Source organism: Dicentrarchus labrax, unplaced genomic scaffold, assembly GCF_905237075.1.
Source record: "Dicentrarchus labrax unplaced genomic scaffold, dlabrax2021, whole genome shotgun sequence".
Lineage (NCBI taxonomy): Eukaryota > Metazoa > Chordata > Actinopteri > Moronidae > Dicentrarchus > Dicentrarchus labrax.
In genome coordinates, this window is record NW_026136718.1 from 15,778,208 (window position 1) to 15,798,286 (window position 20,079).

The following is a 20,079-nucleotide window of genomic DNA, read 5'->3' on the forward strand; positions in this document are numbered from 1 at the left end:
GTCACACAGTCAGGAACTCCCTTTTTCTCCGTAATAAGTTTCTCTTTTTATCAACCTTCCTCCCTGCATGGAAAACAAAGCTTCTGCTCAGGTTTAAATGGAATGACTGATTGTATCTCTGATGTTTAACATAGATACACATCATAGTTGTTTTGGAAAAACATACTGCGGGAAGTAAGTTCTACTCAATTACTGGAAAGAAAAAACGCTGGTAAAACAAAACAATTGAATCCTTCAGCCCGGCTACATACTGTATAAGGTAAGCAAAGGAAGCCTATCCAGAGGGACTAGGCTGGCCAAACAAATGAAGTAATCACTATGCAAAGTCTGGTCCCAACCCAGTCAGGTAAAACCAGCCTGACGTGGACATGAAACACATGGCCATCAATGCAAAACATACACAGATGTACACAAGTGTGGAAATGCATATACAGACTAAAACAAGAACTGGCTCTATGTGTAGAGCTTGATTTAATGCAGCAATTAGTGAAAAGCAGACGCAAGCCGACTGCACCAAATGGGTCATTCAAAACTGAAAACCACCATGGTAAAAAAATAAATAATAAAGAAAAGTGTGAAATTAGAACCAGAAAAAATTACATTGTTTTGTGTGTGTGTGTGTGTGTGTGTGTGTGTGTGTGTGTGTGTGTGTTAAAGGTTTCAGATTTATTTTTTGTCACGTATTTCGTGTTAATGTGGCAAACTAACTAAAACCTGACCAGTAACTTCTGCTTATAGCATGTAACAAAGTGAACATGTCCCCAACCCTGCCCCCCTTTACATTTACCCTGTTACACAAGGCACAAGGCAGTACGGCGATTGTTTGAATCTGGTTGCATAGCTTGTTGACAAAGGTGGCACTCCTGTGAACAACACAGTTTAAACATGACCCATACTAGCAACTTCCACTAACTGCTGTACAGGCTACTGTAAAGGCCTCTATTGCTTATTCCTCTTGTCTTCCTATGTGTGCTGGTACAATGGAGACAATGACAAAAACTCTTCTTCCTGTGCAGTAAAAGGCATAAAGCCGTAAGAGATAATAAATTGTGTGCGTGGATGAAGTTAGAGGTATAAAGAATAGGAGAATATAATATGCGAGTCCTGTGAGAGTGTTATTGTAATCTAATCTATCTTCTCTCTTGCCCTTTTACATTTCAGATCTAGCCCCAACGACTTATTCTCTTTATACTCATTTCAGTTCATTCATAATCTCTAACCTACCCCCTCCCTGTCCCTTTCTCTGGTAATAAATGAACAATCACTGGCTGAGCTGAAGGAAAAGAAAACAGAAACTGGCTTCTGAATAATCTTCACCAGCAGCCCTGTGTCCCTCTTTGAGTTGGATCCAGCAGTACTGAACTGGACCAGTGCAAATCCACTGAGTCCCAATGTTGACACAAAACATTTAAATTAATAGTACTGTATTTCTGGTTCTGAATACAAACAACAACATTTCAGAAACGATTGCTTCAGATTAAATTATCCACATCAGATTTCACAGAAAATAGTGGGGTTTTTTTACCTTTATAGGAGTTAATTGGCACAGAAGTCAGTAAGCCAACAAACTCATCAGCAGTCAAGCAGCCAGACCCAGAGATAATTTTCCACCTCGCTCCAACTAATATGTAAAATTCCAGCCTCTCCACCAGCCTGGCTCTTTCAGACAAGAAGCTAAACAAGCCTTCGATGTCTAATCAAGTCTATCAAGCCTGTAGTACATCTTCAACAAAGCCCTAACACAGTGACTGGGCAAGGCTGGGAAAAGTATTGCTAAGAACAGGAAAAGATAAGAGGATGATAGGTAAGCAGATCTAGATTAAATAAAATAGCCATGTCACTGCAACAACATCCCTTCAAGTCATCACTGAGGAACCCAACAGTTAGCTATTTCTGTTGAGGAATGTGTAGTAGAAGTGATTGTACTCAAACTGCTTTCAAAATAAATGTTGCTTAATGGAAGTAAAAAAAAAAAATCCTACAGTAAGCAAGAACAGTGTGTCTCCTGTTTACTGATATGACAGAGCTTATCAGCAATGACTCGTTGCAGCCACGGTACAGACCACCTCGACGTTTAGGCAAAAGCACAGCGTGTGATACCGATGGTGATTGTGAACATATACTAATGCTGCTCCACAAGATCTGTCACAACTAAAAGATCAAATTATACACAGCTTAAACATGAGGACATTATATACCGCCACAGTGATTTATATCATCATGTGGACGTATCGGCTGGGTGTCGACCAGCTCTGCTACTCTTGAGCAATGGGATAAGTGCCACTCACTCGGGCATGTCAGCAGTGCTGTGGTTTGCAGCTGATCCACGGGACACTCAGCCCCCATCAAAACCACCACCACACCCAGAATCTGCTGACTGGGAACTACCCTACCACACAAGAAGCACACTTGTGGTGTACAGTGCACAGTTCTGTGAGTCACTCAATGAGCTGCAAATGCAAATGAGGCCTAGCTCACCACTGCGATCGGCAGAATGGGAGATAGGCGGCATTTTCTCTGGCTTTCCCTGAACAGCAGGAGAAAAAAAAGAAGGGAGCAGACCAACAGATGGCTGGAAATGAAACAGAATCACCCGTGCTATTAGTTACTCTGACTCTAAAGAAAGAATGTGTTTCCTCACGTTATCTTATGGTTATTTTAACATACAGCCTTCAAACAGTCAAATTCAACACAGTATGGGCCGGAATTGTAATTTCTAAGACTGATGATTCATCACATTAACTAGGAATTGTGTATACTTGGCGTATATATTTTTAGATGCTGGTTTTGATTTGGTTTATTAAATAGTGAAACTTACTCGTGCAGATTTTACAAGCTGTGTATCTTTTGATGGAATTATGCAGTAAAACTTGCTTTACTGGTGTAAAAGGACACAAACATCTGCACCATTAGACGAGCAGCCAAAACAGCAAGAAAAGGCCAAATCGCACAATCTTTTTCATGACATCGGTTTCTTTTTGTTAGACTTTTCAGATTGCAAAATGCTCAAAGGGAAATGTACAGTAAAAGCACCAATACTGCCTCAGTCTAAATTAAATGTTTCAAATCATATTGGCTAGTGTAAGTGTACAGTGTTTTCTATGGGGCCACAGCATATCATTTTAGATTAAATTCACATATGCCAGGCAGCATTGTTCAGTGTATGCAGAGTATTAACAGCATGTACCCTCCACTTGTTTCATCATTCATTAATTTCTTACAGTGTAATTTCAGATGGTGCCATCCCACCATCTGCGGTGACACAAACTGGGCGGAGTATTCAATATGTAGGTTAGGCTAAATTTATTTCTGTGGTTTTATTGGTACACAATAAACCCATTTTAAACCACATGTACCCTCTACCACTTCTCAGAAAAAACCTTGCTACCACAAATAGTAAACCAACTTAGAGGAAACAACAGCTGTTTTGAAGGTACTACTTTTTTACATAGCAGCCAAAAACTGACATCACCCACTTCCTGTGTGTTTATGCACACACACTTGTGTGAGAAGTTTCTCTTACTTTCCTGAGACAACAGTGACAAAAACATCAACACTCGGGGCAAACTCTGAACCGGCCAACCAACCCATGACATCACGCAGTGTAACAGGAAGTTACTGGGGCTTGGGGAGCTCTTGACTCAGTGAAGCGAAACATCTCTGCCGGTCACATTTGTCACTCATTAAGGAGGGTGAAGACCAGTTGCGTACAGATACTACTAGAAGATAAAGCTTGGGGGGGGGACCATGGCAGAATATATGTAAATCTAAATAAATGCTGTTTACGTCACACAGTCTAAAATCAACTTAGTTCTCCTCTGCTGATTACCACCCTTTAAGGGGCTTCACCTGACTAATCAGGCATATAAATACAATGAATAGTAGATGATAGTTTAGAAGTGAGTGGTACTCAGAGGAGACGTGGAGGCAGTCAGACCTTAAATCGTGTAAAAGGGCAGACACACAGAGAGTCAGGCATGCTGGAAGGCAAATCAGTGATGCATGGAGAAGTGGTGTGCTAACAGGGTGAGATGGGTGAGACCCAGAGTCAGTGGAGTGGGCTGTTATGCACCGGCAGACCTGCCAAGCACAATTAGCACCATGTGACCCAGTCAGAGAGAAAGCTCAGTCAGAACAGAGAGGCAGAGGAGGAAGAAAAGCAAGAATTTGACACTCAAGAATAACATCATTTAACACATCGAGGATTATGGCGTTTCATAATACCGAGCCAGTTAGCTGCTTTAGTCTCTGAGCCAACTATAACGAGGGTGGAGAATAAACACAGACGGTAGCTTCTTCTTCCACAGCACATCGCCATTTAACTGTGAATGTGAATAATGTAACTTGTCCTATCCTCCCTTCATATTAGAGGCAACGTGTGAGCCAGCTGACATCCGACAAATAACACAAGTTATCTTGGACGCTAACGTTAGCTCACAATCACCTGTTGAGCTTCAGTCTGCACACACACACACACACACAATAAAAACTGAAGGGAAGTTGTGCAACCTTCACATACACAGACAAACCCGCCTGCATGATGGTTTATAAACTTTCTCTTTAAGCTAATTAAAGCTAACTGCTAACCCAACTGCCGTTGTTTTTCAAACAGCAGCGGTTGTTAGGCAGGCTAACGCGCTAAGTGGCTAATAGTTAGCGGGCTATACCGTTAAGAGTGACTGGGATTTAATTCAGGGCCAGTTTCTGATCAAATAAACATCGACGAAACTTTTAAAAGTGGGTTCCCATCGTTAACACACTGCCCTCAAAGCAGACACAGCACCGAGCCTCCAGTGTGTGGTGGTGGTAGGGGAGGGTAAATACAAGAAGCGGTTGGTTTTGGCTATGATTAGCATTTAGCTGCCTAAGCTAGCGGTCAGGATGCCCCGAAAAGTCCATTGAGCGAAACAACGGGAGTTATCCACCTGATCCCGCTGGAGACCATCGCTACGGTCGCTGCCTCTTACCGGGTTCATATGAATCAGCTGCATCCGAAACGTGGTGTTGCCCGGTGTGAGATAGATAAATCAGTTCAGTCCACAGAGATCAATAGCAACAAGTTTCCCACATTGTTGGTTTTGTCCAGTTTGTGTGTCCTACTCTCTCTCACTGGGAACAATCTCTGGCACACAAACGACGCATTCCACAGGCTGATTCTCGGCTGAATCCCCACAGGGCTTGGTTCAAATTAAAGGGACACTCACTTGTTTTCTCACGCCTGTGTATATATATATATATATATATATATATATATGTGTGTGTGTGTGTGTGTGTGTGTGTGTGTGTGTGTGTGTGTAACAGCACAAGTGTCAACATTTAGGATTAGTAAGTTTATCACTCTCAAGAGCTGTGTTTGATGAATGGGGAATCATCTTAGAGAGAAAGCAAGAGCGAGGCAGGGAGGGAGAGAGAGAGAGAGAGAGAGTGTGTGTGTTATTGGTTTCTGGTTAATGTCTAAATGGAGTGCAGTGCAGGCTGAATCACACTGGATGTGTGGTGCCCTGTGTTGCCTCCTGAAATAGTCCAGAAGAACTTTGTTTAATAAGCACACTATTAAAAACAATCATACATTATATCCCCTCCTGCGAGACTGGAGGATTTATAAAATGTCCTGGACATATTATGGCCTTTGTCTCCCACAGAACAGAAGGAGCAAGGAAACTTATTAGGCTTCAGTCGTTAAATAATGAAGTGGTAGCACAGAATGACTAACCGCTCTTCTCCTCGCACCGCTGGAAATAGTCCAGTGAAAATGAAATAGCGTGAATATTGAGAACACTTCTGTTTCCTTGTTCTTAGTTTGAAACTGTCTTTGGTGATGTGAAATTCCACCACATGGTTTAGGAGAAGAAGGCCTTCGAATTACGAGAATGTCAACATTTGTGTGGCATAAGTCCACGCAGCTCATTGGACATCAGTCTGTGACTCTATCATGAGGAAATACCCTGTGGGAGTGTAAAAGTATCATATTTAAACTAACTTGTGAGCACTTTAAGGCCCATGGAAGATCAATAGAGAAAGTCTGACTTTAATTATAATAATTATAACTTTTATATCATCATCAAGAATGACGCTTTAATTTTAATAAAGATAAAAGACCTAATTTTGTTTTATTCCTATTCCAATTAGATGAAGTCAGAAGTTGTCTCTTGTGTGTATCTGGGTGCAGTAAATAAATAACATGAAAGAAGAGGAGGAATATAATTACATTGTACATTAACAATCCTCAGGTTACATTCTGAGGTACTGTTTCCATTTTATGCCACTTTATGCTTTACACTCACACTTGTACTTTTTAATGCACTTATCTAACAGCTGCAGGTTCTAGTTACTTTACATTTTACATATAAAATATGATCAGTTTATGATGTTATAGATTAAACTACCTAACCTGGCAGTATATAAAGTAATTCAACATTAAAATTCTGACACATATTAATGCATCTGTAATAATATTTAAATGATCAAATATATGATACATTTCACACCCAACATACTGCATTTACTTTTACTTTTTGATATTTTAAGTACATTTGCTACTTTCACTTAAGTAAACATTTAAATGGAGAACTTTTACTAGTAATGGACTAATTAAAATAGTATTAAACTTTAAAATTGTTTAGTCAGTGCAGTATGGAGACGATTAATGGATAATATAATATTTTAAAAGTTGCTATTTAAGGAAATGTGAATATATGTTTCAAAACTAATCTAAACTAGTACAACCTCAGACATTGTACCTATTACCAAAATCTGTGGTAAGAATTACAATACGCAAATATCAATTTTACCCATTTGATCAGTTTAAACTCTTTTGATTATATCATAGATAAGTGGCCTTCTTTCTCTAAAATATTTTATAATAAAAAGGTATCACTCTACTGCTATTTCAAACTACTATCAGTCTGACTTCCTGGATCAGACTTCTACTGCGCTCTACTTCCAAACCGTTTGGCGTGTCTTTCGTTAGGTGTTTCCAGCTTATCAGCTGACCTGCAGGCTGCATAGGAGTGGCATAGGAGCGGCAGGAAAGAGGGAGCCGCAGGGTGTTGAAATGTCCTGTACAGGTCTTACTCCGTGAATGGACACACAAAGCTGTGGCTGCCTCCAGACAAAGCAGGGCCTATTTTCTCAATGCAAGAGTTTTATCCGACACACAAAAGACACAGGAAATGTGAAGAATATTTCAAGCCAGAGCAACAGAGTTAAGGCGTGCTGTAGGGTAACATAAACACCTGTCAGAAGATGCTAATACATCAGATAACACATCTAAACAAGTGAGAGAGTTGTGCAAAACTCGGACCTACAGTTATGATGCAGTGTAAAAAAAAGTTAAGAGAGCACGTCAGTGTGTGTTAGTATAAAATGCATCAGAAAATGAAGTGCTTTTTAAAAAGGAGAAAGGGAACACCACCTTCTTTTCAGCAGAAAGGTGCAAAAAAAAAAAAGCCACAGTCAATACTAAGAACAGCATCTACTGTAATCATCACTTTCTTGGTTGTTACATTATAGCTGTGAAGACAAAATGACACACTTCCTGTTTTAATGTCTTTTTAATGCTGTAATCAGCCACATAACAATTATGTGTATTAAAAGTACATAAATAGTCACTAAAAAAAATATTTGAGTGTTTTCTTTATGATTTTTCACAGTTTCTGGTTGTGTGTGTGTGTGTGGCTCTGTTTGTTCCAAAAGGTGGGTGAGTAAGCATACGTGCGACAGCAGGGGCATAAATAGATGTGAGGTTGTGTGTGAGTGGAGCACGTGTGTCAGGTTGAGAACAAGCGTGGGTGCGTGTACACCTGTGGCTGTGGTGTTACTCACTCATGCACTGCAGGCCATGCTTTTTCTGCAGGGTCTTGCTGCACAGTGAGCAGGTGGCACAGCTGGAGAAAGACCCTGGCACCAAAAAATGCCCACTGCTGCTTCTGCTGCTGTTGCTGCTGCCGTACACTTTCTCTCTGGCCTCCTTCCCCTTTTCTTTCTGCTGCTCTTTTTCTCTGTTCTTACCCTGCAGAGGAACAAGAAAAACAAACACAGAGTTTTTATATGCAAATGTGTGTGTTCTCTTTCAGTGTGGCACATGTTGCATGGGTGTGAATGACATCACATAACCGCCTCAGAGGCAGGATGTGTGTAGGTAGATTTCACATTGGAAGTTAAAATGTGATGGAGCATTTTTAGCTAATTAGTAGCTTAAATAGGTCATTATATGCATTGCCCTTCCGGCAGCATGTTATATTGTTCAAAGTGGCCTTGTGTACCATGTGTCTGTGGTATCAGTTTACCTTATCTTTATTAAAGGAGCCCGTCATCCTGTTCCTCAGAGAGCTAAGAGTCCTCTTCACCTTGGTGCCTTTCTCCACCTTCTCTGTACGATCCTCCTCGTCCTCATTCCTGGTTGAAGAAGGAGAATCAGACATACAGAAACACCTCTATGGTTTTGAATTTAATTATTTTGTACTCATATTTAATAATCATTTAGAGATTGCACATTGTTTATCTTGTGCAAGTTATATGACTTGTATCATAATTGTCATGCTCTGTGATTGTCAACACAAAGGAAATGAATATGGAAAAATGTTGATTTTGTTGAATAGTTAAAGCTGCAGTGATGAGAATTTTAATTGGATTGTTTCCATGAAAAGAAACTGAATTATTGCAGAACCAAGATCATCTTTCACTGTACAGACACTTGATGTTTTACCCATCTTGGTTTTGACCTCCTGTCATAGATTGCCAATAAAGCACCTCTATGCAAATAGACAAGACACATAGTAAACAACTACTGAGCACTCAATTCTGTGGAAATTTTTATTTTCCTCCAAAACGTTCATGAATGTGAAACATTTCTGCAATTTAGTGATAAGGGAACAGATGGGCACAATACTTACTCATGAGAGAGGAACTCGTACCAAGTGACATTTCCTGTCTCTTTGGTGTCTGATCTGTTGTTCCCCTGCTTCGCTCTGTGGAGAAACAATGAAATAATTTCAGTTTTGCATGAGACTCAAATATTACTGTAAACACTTTTATCACAGCACAAGTGAATAGTGTAGAAACAAGTAAAGACAATCTGACAGTATATCGGGGTTTAGCCAGCAATGCACTTATTTATCTCACTTACTGCAAGAGAGGTTTAGTGTTGTAGTGTAGAGAGTTCAACGCCAATTAATGATTTTGTGACATCAAAAAAATCCACAAGCCCTTTCCAGGGATAATTCAGTTATGGAAGAGTGTTTCAGTGCACATCCAGACACATGCAAACACACATGCCAAAATCATGCATGCACATACATGTACGCACACAATCTGGCTCTGCTGCTGCTCTCAACACTGGGATGGCGTTTGAGCAGTGGTAGGAGCAAGCAGACCTCCCTCTCCTGTTTACTTACCCATGGTACAGCTTTAGCTCCTGCAGAACTTTCTGTACCATCAGCCTAAGACAAACAAGACACTGTGACTGAGTGGGGGCTGTGAGGAGGAGAGGAAAGGAGAGGAGAGGGAAGAGAAGGAGAGAAGGAGAGAGGAAAGGAAAGGGGAGGGGAGGAGAGGAGAGGAAAGGAAAGGAAAGGAAAGGAAAGGAAAGGAGAGAGGAGGGGAGGAGAGGAGAAGAGGAGAGGGCGAGACTGCTGGGAGCTAGGTGTCAAACTGCGATTTAGAGACGAATCCTCCCTTGTCTGCTGTGTCCACACAATTGCCAGAGCACACATATACTTTACACACACACACACACACACACACACACACACACACGCACGCTCGATCACACACACACACACACACACACACACACACACACACACACACTAAGGGGCCATCTAAGGAGCTGGAAGAGAGGACTGTGGGAGGAGGAGGTTGCAGACATATGACATGGAGCAGAAATGTCAGGAGGGAATGGGGAAAGCCCCCCTGTTATGTGGGAGTTCGACAACTGTACCAGACTATAACGATTTACAACCACAGAACAGTATGTGAACTATTGTACACGGCCATTCAAAAGCTGCAGGTATAGTTTACAGGACACAAGTGATCAACATTTGCCTCCTGTGAATCAAACCAGAGGAGTATCATCTTTTTTTTTCTTCCAAGCATCATTAAACCTGAGCTGCCACTCAGACTGAAGCAGCTTCTGGAAAGGAAATAGATATTCCACCAGTGTGAGCTAACGTAAGTTGCAGATGTAACTGATGACAGTGTAGACTTACATATGTCCCTCAGTACAATGTAGGTTTTCTTCAGGGTCGAACTCCTCAGCTGCAGAAAAGAAAGACAAAAAGGTAAAAAATGATGAAAGCAGCTTCCTGCTGTTTGTAAAACACACAAACTAACACGTACTCCACATGTTCAAACACTCAGACCCACCTCCTGCTGCCCGTGCGGCCTGTTTGGATGTCTGTACAACACGAGAAATGTGTGCGGCACGGGAACACTCGTCCGTGGCTAGGATCTCTGAGCGGGAGTACAGATGCCTGCCAGGCACACCGCCAGCCTGAAGAATAAACACACATGTACATCACGTGCACATTTGTTCTGTTTTACCTCCTCTATCTAACATACTTAAAATGACACATTTTACTTACAGTGGCCTTTATAAGTTGGCAATTTATATTTAGTCACTTCAGACAGTTTTGTTTTGTCATTATACCACAAATGAAACACATTTAAAGATTCTGTTTTGCTATTTAGTGTCAAATATCCAGTTTCAGCCAAACATAAGCCTTATTCCCTTAAAGGACCAGTGTGTAGGATTTAGTGGCATCTAGTGGTGAAGTGGCAGATTGCAACTAACTGAACACTGCTCGTGTCTGTATTTGACAACCTGGAAGTGAGAATGGGCTGTGAAGTATGTACGAGAAACTATGGTGGCCACGACAAAAAAACCTAAAAAAGAAAACCAGTGTGGGTGCCCGGTTAGCTCAGTGGGTAGAGCTGGCGACCCATGTACCGAGGCTGAGTCCTTGCTGCAGCGGCCCAGGGTTCAAATCCGACCTGCAGCTCTCTGCTGCATGTAGTCCCCTCTCTCTACTCCCCTTTCCTGTCTATCTTCAGCTGTATCTATCAAATAAAAAAGCCAATAAAAGGCCAAAAAGGTAACTTATAAAAAAACCAGTGGTTTGTTTGTCCTTTCTGGACTAGAAACATGGTGAACTCCATGAAAGGCCCATTGTAAGGTAACACAAACATAAGGATGCTTATATCAAGATTTTTACTACACACACACTAATAAAGAAATACCTATGAATATTATATTCCATTTCTGCCAATAGAGCCCCCTAAATGTTACACACTGGACCTTTAAAGGATCACCACAATGAATCTATCTGTATTATCTTCGTAGCCCAAAGTCTGATCTTATTCCTCTATAGCACAGAGCTCCACTTTTGTAATAAAACTATTAAAACACATAAATGAGCCACACTACATTACCATGAACACAGACACACTGTGAGCCACTCCCACATACACCCTCCTGCTGCTATAAAAAAGTGCAAAAAAACTCCCAGAGCACCAAATGTGTATTAATCCGCAGCAGAAAATAGTTCTGTCTTCAGTGGAAACAAACAGGGGAAGTAGTTTTTTCCCAGTATCTGTACTTTTCTTGAGTATTTACTTTTCTGATATATATTTTTTTACACAAGTATCTGTGCTTCTACTTGAGTAAATAATGTTTGTACTTTTGAACAAACCAAGACAGTTTGAAACCATCAGGTATGGAGCTGAACCACAGACAGATGAAAGGAAGTCTGAAAGTATTGAGGAACTGACAACTTTTGGCTTTGGTCTTGAGATAAGACTTGTTGACAATAATAAGTAATGGTGACACACCATTCACCGTTACTTATTTACCATGCTAGTGACTCTGGCTCTGGGACAGGGGATCAGCCTGGGACCATCTGTCTCATCTCCAGGACATGCTGTGCAGCTGTAGGTCTGCTGTTGGGTGGACTGGAAGAGACTTTTTTGTCCCTCCTCATCATCGTCTCTCTCTCCATCGCTGTCCATGTTCATGGTATCCAGACTCAGTCTGGCAGCACAGCAAACACACACACACACACACACACACACACACACACACACACACACACACACACACACACACACACACACACACAACACAGCAGAGGGTTAACCAGACCATGAAATGAATATATTACCCAAAAAAAAAATTTTGAGTGAGACATGTTATGTTACTTATTTGTATAATATACAAAAGCTTCTTTTACATAGGCAACTACACTGCAATATTTATTATCTTACAGTTTTTTTTATATAAAATTTTTTTCTCTCCCTTTTATATTTGCATATCTATTTTTAGACTGTACATACTGCCTCACCTTTATTCCTGTTGTGCTATGTGCCATTGCAATGTAATTTTATTTTGATGCAAATCCAAATGACAAACAAAAAGACTGTCAAAGTCTAAGTCTAAGTCTAAGTTATGATATTATGCTATATTTTTGTGCTGTAAGTATTTTGGTGCACTGCTCATGTTCTCACCCCAAAGAAGCCTTGACTGCTTTATTTAGAAGCTGTGAACAACCAACTAAACCACTTGAAACACAGAGCCCAGTTAAATAGCACAGTTATGCTTTTGAGAGTGACGGTGAGCAATGTCAGTGATGCCGAAACGAAAAGTTAGAGGCATATAGAGGTAAAGACATATGAAGGACTTTAGATATGACTCATGAGACAAGTGCAGTTTGGGTGTAATTATATTCGTCCTTAAGACATTGCTCTCTCTAATTCCAACCATCCATCCGTCTTACCTCCTCCCCAGGTTAATGGGGGACACAGGGACACCCCAGCTGTGCCTCCGAGACGTTGACATGGATCTGACCAGAGTAGGAAAGCTGTCCAGGTCAGGCTCTCCCTCTGAATCCATTGTGGGTTGCTCCATTACTTCCTCTGGTTCTGTTATTCCTTTTGTTGTTTCCATTGATCCCAACAGTCCATTCAGATTAATTGTCAAGCTAAACCCTACTGCAGGGCCAGAGGAGTCACCACTGTCAATGATACAACCTGGCAGTAACTTAGGACTAAGCTGAGTGACTACAAAGTTGTGATGGTGTTCCTCTGCAGGGTGTTTATAGTAGGGGGGAGATGATGCATTGACCTGAAGGGAGTGTGTGGTCCAAGAAGTCTGTACAGCGGGGTTGGTGGCGGGACTGTCTGTGTTTAGGGACACCTGTAGGCCAGCAGTTAAGGTATTGCTCGCTGGGACCGTGGATGCAGTAGACTGTGATGCCAGTATCCCCTCTTCCAGGTCTTTAAAGTACTCAGAGTCTCTGAGAGAAGAGCTGAGGCCCAGCAGGTCCTCCAAACTGTTGCTCACCTCCGCACAGGGGCAGTCGTAGTCACTGACTACTGAACACGCATCCTGCCACTCAGCAAGGGAGGCGAGGAAGCAGAAAGGAGCCGACATGGAGCCAAGAAAAACAGAGGGGAGAGAGGAGAAAGAGGGTTGACACGGAGAACAGAGAGGAAATAAACAAGATATTCTGAACATCAGCTGCAATCTAAAATTAAAGTAACCCAAAACTAGCAGCTCTGTGAGGTTGTATTCACGCTTTTTGAGCTTAATGCTTATATCAGTATGCTCAGTGACAATGCTAACGTGCTAATCTTCAGCAGGTATAACATTTACCATGTTTGTCATCCTTTTTAAGAGGGTTAGCGTGCTAATATTTTAGTTTAATTAGCTCTAAACATGAAATGCAAAAATATGGAAATGTTATTAGTTTTATTTGGTCATAAACTAAAGTGTTAGGAAAAGTGAAATTTGACCTTATGGTCGCACTAGATGAAAGGTTAAAGGATCAAAGTTATTACATTTCATCCTCTGGGGATATGAATGTCTGAAGCAAATTTTATGGCAACACTTCACACAATAGTAATGGATTAATTTTCTATAAAAAACAAAAATGTTAATCTCATGGCGGCGCTAAATGAAAAGACAGGGGATCACAAAAGTAATGAGGAGTCATCATCTGGGAGCGATTAACCTCTGTACAAAATCTCAATCCATCCAATAGTTGAGCCATGACACTAGCATGGCTAAAAAAGGAAGGGAAAAAAGAAAGAAAGATGATTCAAGTGAAGAATATAGAGCTTTACCTGGTCTTCATTGGTGCTACCGAAGAAGACGTCCTCAGCAACTGAGGCAGGGGATAGTGAGGAGGAAGATCCTGTCCCACTGGGAACATAAGGCTGGACACTGAGCTGGGCACTGGGAGGCCCACAGGGCTGACTACATGGCTTGCACTCTGATGCTGAAAGATAATGAATGTGGGTTTTGTGAGTTATAAACGTTTCCCAAAAATCTAATAACTTCACCAGGACCATGAGGAGAAAAAGAACACAAAGAAAAGGCAGACGTAGCTGATTTCAACAGCTGCACAACACCTGTGTAATCAATTTGTTGTATGAAGAAAACCTCAGTTACAACCCCTGCTGCAGCCTCTCTCTCAAAGCTCCTTTACGTTTCCATTGCATAAACAGATTCCTGGATTCACATGTTGCCACAAACCACTGTCACCACTGCAAACTGCTTGGCCAGCCAGCATTAGTCTCCATGTCAGTGGTGGAGAGCTGGAGATTATTCCCTCACTAAGCTTTCATTGGCCTGTGAAGCCGCTTGCCCGTGGTAAATAATGTATTATATCACAGTAAGTACAGGCTATATGAGGGAAATGTACATACAGAGGCAACTATGGAGTTTGATATCACATATTTGAGATAAAAAAGTGTGTAATTGTAAACGTGTCAGTGTCTCATGGTGTCTGAACAGTCTGTTAAGACGTCTGATTATGTCATGTTCACTGTTAGGGTTTCAGCCACACCATGCCCATCTGAGGAGGGGAGAGCCACAGCTACGACAGGTTACATAAGCCTCATTTCATAAGGGACGCCTCCTGTGAACCTGAGCCTTAGCCTAAGCCAGCCTGGCTCCACAGAGGCTGACTCAATTCTCCTTGAATAGATTTGCCCTGTTTCTGTTCCCCTGTACAAGGTTAACTTTCTGATTCAATATGACCACGTAAACAGGTATCATATATTATATATTATATAGAGTCTCTGGATTATAAAGCAGAAACATTAACAGGAGTACACTTTATGTTGTGGAGCACAGAATAGAACCATTGAACTGAGAGAATCTAATTAATTTTCTCCTTTAAAGCTGCACTAATGTATTAGTTTTACCATGAAGTAGCATAACAAGCTTTAAACACAATATTGAAATATAAAGTTCTTGGTGCCATTAACTGTGTGTGTCTGCTGTTTGGTGCTGGACAGGTAGTGTACAATGGGCCAATCAGGCATTATTTCCCTAGAAACAGCTGCCTACTGCTGCTGGAAACCAGGTTGATGAGAGCTCAGAAACAGTAAATGTGCTAAAAGGTGCTAAAATGCCTTTGTGGAAGAACCTTTTTCACATTACATTTGATATGTTTGACGCCTTTTTAAAAAAGAAAAATATATTATATACCATAATTGGATACATTGGACTATGGGTATATCCTGTATGTTGCTGCCGCTACCTTTAAACCATAGAACATTATCACTCACCACTGTGAGTTATATGAAAAGCTCAGATGGTCATCACTGACATCCAGAAGGCATCAGTATCTATGTTGCTAAGATATATAAAGATCCCCTGCAGACATGTATTAAAACATATACAAATAGTCTGGAACAATAATGTGTGTCTGGTTTAGTTTTTTTCCACAAAAAACAGTTTCCACATTTAAATCCTTAAAAAGGCATTTATTCCTTCTACCTCATTAAAAAATCAGGAATCTATAAATATGCTAAATTTGTTCATTTCTAAAGTGTTCCTGCTGAGCACAAGATGTCTCCTACGTCACTGTAAAGCCCATTCTCAGTGAGTGTGCACCGGAGGCTTCAAGTTTCTACATCACACTTCAAACCTTCAAAACTATTATAGATATCACAAATCATGCTTTTCAATAAGAACAGAGAAACTTTCCACTTTCAGATGAATGTGAAAACATCCTTCTAACGTCAAACTCTGCACATACATCAATCTGCACAGTGAAGCTCAAACATCCGACTGTAGGAACAAGAAGAAAAGCATATTTTTGAGTGGAGAGGGACTTATATCTGAGACACTTTACATCACAGCATAGATTAAATTCCTTCCAAAATTCTGAGCACATTTATTCCACTTCAGCTTCTTCTTGCAGACAATTCTAATAATATATGTGTGTGTGTGTGTGTGTGTGTGTGTGTGTGTGTGTGTGTGTGTGTGTGTGTGTGTGTGTGTGTGTGTGTGGCTCACTCTCTGGCAGGTTGTTGTGATATATAGGAGACCTCAGGTAGTGTTGTATGGTGAGATAAAATACAGACTGGCTACACTTAGTCTTACACCACGTCCTGCTATAAACCAGCAGCATCCAGTCCCCTCTTCAGCGCGACAGCCAGAGATGCTCTCACATAAACACACATAGACACACTGTTGATCTATTTTCTATATTACTAAATCACTGCCTGAGGCTGCGGGGATGGCAGTGTCCCTGCTGGATGGAGAATTTGTTTGCGTCCAAATCCCACTCGTGTTAAGTGTAAACTTAGACACTCGGTACAGACACCGCAGCGGCTGCTTGATGCTGTCTTGTAGTGCCGCTGTAGCCTTTTATGGTTGGCCTCTCATATCTGCTAATGCATCACACAAGGATGAAAAATCAATGTGTGTGCTTGAAAGTGTGTGTTCAGGTGTCTCCCTAATCGTTTTGGCACCGTCATAGTCAGCTGTTTTCCCCACAGTTTGGCTCCACATGACAAAGGGTGGTCTGCTACTAAAACTATTGTTTGACTATTATCAACTAATAAATCACCACATTACATTAACACCTTGTGCAAAACTCTTCATTATTATTTAATGCTTACTCAGTATAATACTTTATGTACTTTATATTACTTTTATTTATCAGTTTAATATTATTCTTCTTTTCTCTACATTGTAATTGCACTCCAGTAAATTCTGTCTAGTCTGTACATGTGGCACACAGCCTGTCGCTCAGTCTTAGAAGAGGGATCCCTCTTTTTTTTTTTTGCTCCTCTTGAGGTTTCTCACATTTTTCCCCTCGTTAACTTTAACTTTTTACTTCCAAATCAAAGGTCTAAGGATAGATTGTAAAGTCCTCTGAGATAAAGTTTTGATGTTTTTAAATAAAATTGACTTTACTTAGCTTTAAAAATGCCTTACAATAAATAAAGCAGTATACAGAGTTTGTGCAACTTAAGCAGTTTTTTAGTGGAAAACATTAAAACATTATGTTTGTGACGATTGGTCTTCTGAGAAAGTTAGTAATAAATGCTCTAGAGGTGCTCATATTTAATTTCTCAGAATGATTCATCATGTTTAGTATTTTGTAAAAACAACTGAAGAACAGTAATTCAAGCAAATTAAACACAACTTAAATGACAAACTTGTGTGCCACAGTATATAAGTTTGTTTTTAGTATTTTGATTAGCTTTGAGAGAAGGAAGAGATTTAACCAAATATGACATAAAGGAAATGAGTGCACGTGTTCACCACAAAGCTTACTGTACGTTTGCAAAGCGACGTGACAATCACAAGAGGAACTCAGGCATCATATGAACCTCTCAGTTGATTATTCACAATGTGCATGATGAGTTATTGCAAATGCAGCTTCTTTCAACAGAGACACTGGTACAATAAACAGTATCATTATGATGACACACACACACACACACACACACACACACACACACACACACACACACACACACACACACACACACACACAAAAAAATGAGCACATATATTACCCAACTACAGAAACCACAGACGACAAAGTAAAAATCACACTTGTAACTCATCTTACATAAATATATTATTGACTACTTCTGGGACACACAGTGTTTGGATTAAGGTTACGGTGACCATTCAGTACCTGGATGATTCCCGGACTAGTGTGCAAGTGTGTGTGTGTGTCTGTCATGTGAGTGTCTCTCTCTCTCTCTCTGTGTGTGTGTGTGTGTGTGTGTGTGTGTGTGTGTGTGTGTGTGTGTGTGTGTGTGTGTGTGACAGATGTTATGTGAAGGTGAAAACAGAACACAGAGGTTGTTAGATCTGAGGTTGAAGCACACATCAAAACAACTGTCATCTCCCAGATACTCTTTGATCAGAAATTCATCTGACTACTGTTTCAAAGTGCCGTGCTACACAGACACTACTGCTGAAGCAAAATGGAAGCGTCCTACGCGGCTTCTTTATGTCTAAAAGAACGTCATATTTCTCTGAAGATAACACCATGGGAACAGAGAGCATGAAATGATTCAAGTTGTGTGTGTTACAGAGCAAGTTATGAGAGACAGATGAACAGAAGAAATTTGTTGGAGAGTGTATAAAGCCCTACTTGTCTTTTTCTCTGTGGACTCTGGTGGTTTTCTTAATGGATATACTTAAAAAACTGAAAACAAAACACCATCTAACAAAACCCTTAATTTAGGCAGTTAACTCTGCAGGTTACATTGGCAGCACTATAGTAAAGTATAAAGGATCATTTTACAATTGATAATCAGAAAATACTTTTTAATCATAGTTCATAGTTTTGTACTTTTTCTCATCATTAACAGTGCACCAGGGTTAGAAATGACTCTCTGTTCTCATCTGGTACACTGCAACCGTTACACACCACAAACCCCAATTGGGTCAAAATTGTAAACAACAGCTAACACATCCTCCTAAGGTCACATCCAGTCCACAACCTCTACTGGATGACAGCCACGTCCACCCTTCTTGCAGTTTTACCCACTCTAGTCAAGTCAAGTCAGCTTTATTGTCAAATATGCTATATGCACAACATACAGCACAGATGAAATTTCAGTCCTCTCGGACCTACGGTCCAAACAGGCAATAAAAATAATCAACAATTTAACAGACATAAATAAACAATCAACAAGACATAAAATAAACAATCAAAAATTTAACAGACATAAAATATACAATCAACAATTTAACAGACATAAAATAAACAATAATTCTTGATTGTTTATGTCTGTTAAATTGTTGATTGTTTATTTTATGTCTGTTAAATTCTCTATCTTCCCTCTGTGCCATCCAGCAAACCGCCTGAAGTGTAGTCTAAATGTAAAACCAGGTCCTGCCCCCCCAACCCATACCTCTCTTGAAGGACCATCTCTTCATCCAGAGTTTGGAGAAGGAGGGCCAGGAGTGGTTCAGAGGAGAGTCCGCCATACCAGCAGCACACTGGGGAGGCCAGCTGGAACTGGAGCTCTCTCACACTGGAGCTCCTCTGGCACTCAGCAGGAAGAAGGGAGGAGAAAGAGAGGGTAGGGGGGAGAGAGGAGGGACGGAGGGAGGAGAGTCGAGAGAGAGAGAGAGAGAGAGAGAGAGAGTCCAAGGCAAGAAACAGGGAGCTGCTGGTTGGGGATTACCTCCTCAAAGACTCCAGTGGAGAGAGAAAAAGACCAGGAGAGCAAAAAAAGGTGACAGTGGAAAGAGAAAAGGAGGCGTGGAAGAATATGTTTTGCTTCTCTTCAGTTCTGGTTAAATGTTAAAGCAGAAAAAAAACTTTTCTGTGGACATTTTATAAGCAGTGGTGGAAAGTAAATACACTTACCCAAGTACTGTACTTAAGTACCATTTCAAGGTACTTTACAAGGTATTTCCATTTTATGCTACTTGATTCTTCTACTCTATTTCAGACGGAAATATTCTACGTTGTTACTGCACTACATTAATCTGACAGCTGGAGTTACTTGTCACTTTTCAAATTTATCGTCTTTATGTACAAAACATAAATGCAGCACAAAACTCCTCCAGTGGATAGATGTGTACAAGTTGTTAAAGTCATTCCACGAAAGACATTTCCCCTCTAACCCTGTTTCACATTATTTCACTTGACTCACTGATCAAAAGAGGTCAAATCATTCAATATTTCACAAAGCAAAGATTAGGAAAAAAAAAGAAAAAAAAATGTGTAGCAGAACTTTCCTACCCCATTAATCATCTCACAAGTCCCCGGATTTATCTTGTGACCCATTGGAGGGTCCCAAGTATTTTTA

The 20,079-nt window shown here is 40.6% G+C and overlaps 1 protein-coding gene across 2 annotated transcripts in view; it reads right to left on the reverse strand.

Annotated features, from left to right (window-relative positions):
• The window catches only part of arhgef18b (rho/rac guanine nucleotide exchange factor (GEF) 18b), a 43,777-nt gene extending 23,972 nt beyond the window's left edge, over nt 1-19,805 (reverse strand). Inside the window, exons 1-10 of one of the 2 annotated variants that reach the window (XM_051376564.1) lie at nt 19,174-19,805; nt 14,119-14,273; nt 12,771-13,381; nt 11,851-12,028; nt 10,366-10,492; nt 10,209-10,257; nt 9,396-9,440; nt 8,895-8,969; nt 8,289-8,397; nt 7,825-8,011 (exon numbers count right to left, since the gene is read on the reverse strand). In XM_051376564.1, the coding sequence (XP_051232524.1) occupies nt 7,825-8,011; nt 8,289-8,397; nt 8,895-8,969; nt 9,396-9,440; nt 10,209-10,257; nt 10,366-10,492; nt 11,851-12,028; nt 12,771-13,381; nt 14,119-14,273; nt 19,174-19,249 (1,612 nt within the window). In that variant the 5' untranslated portion in view covers nt 19,250-19,805. The remainder of the gene's footprint in view (nt 1-7,824; nt 8,012-8,288; nt 8,398-8,894; nt 8,970-9,395; nt 9,441-10,208; nt 10,258-10,365; nt 10,493-11,850; nt 12,029-12,770; nt 13,382-14,118; nt 14,274-19,173) is intronic. The other variant, XM_051376565.1, reaches the window with a different exon arrangement.
• Between the last annotated feature and the right edge of the window lie 274 nt (nt 19,806-20,079).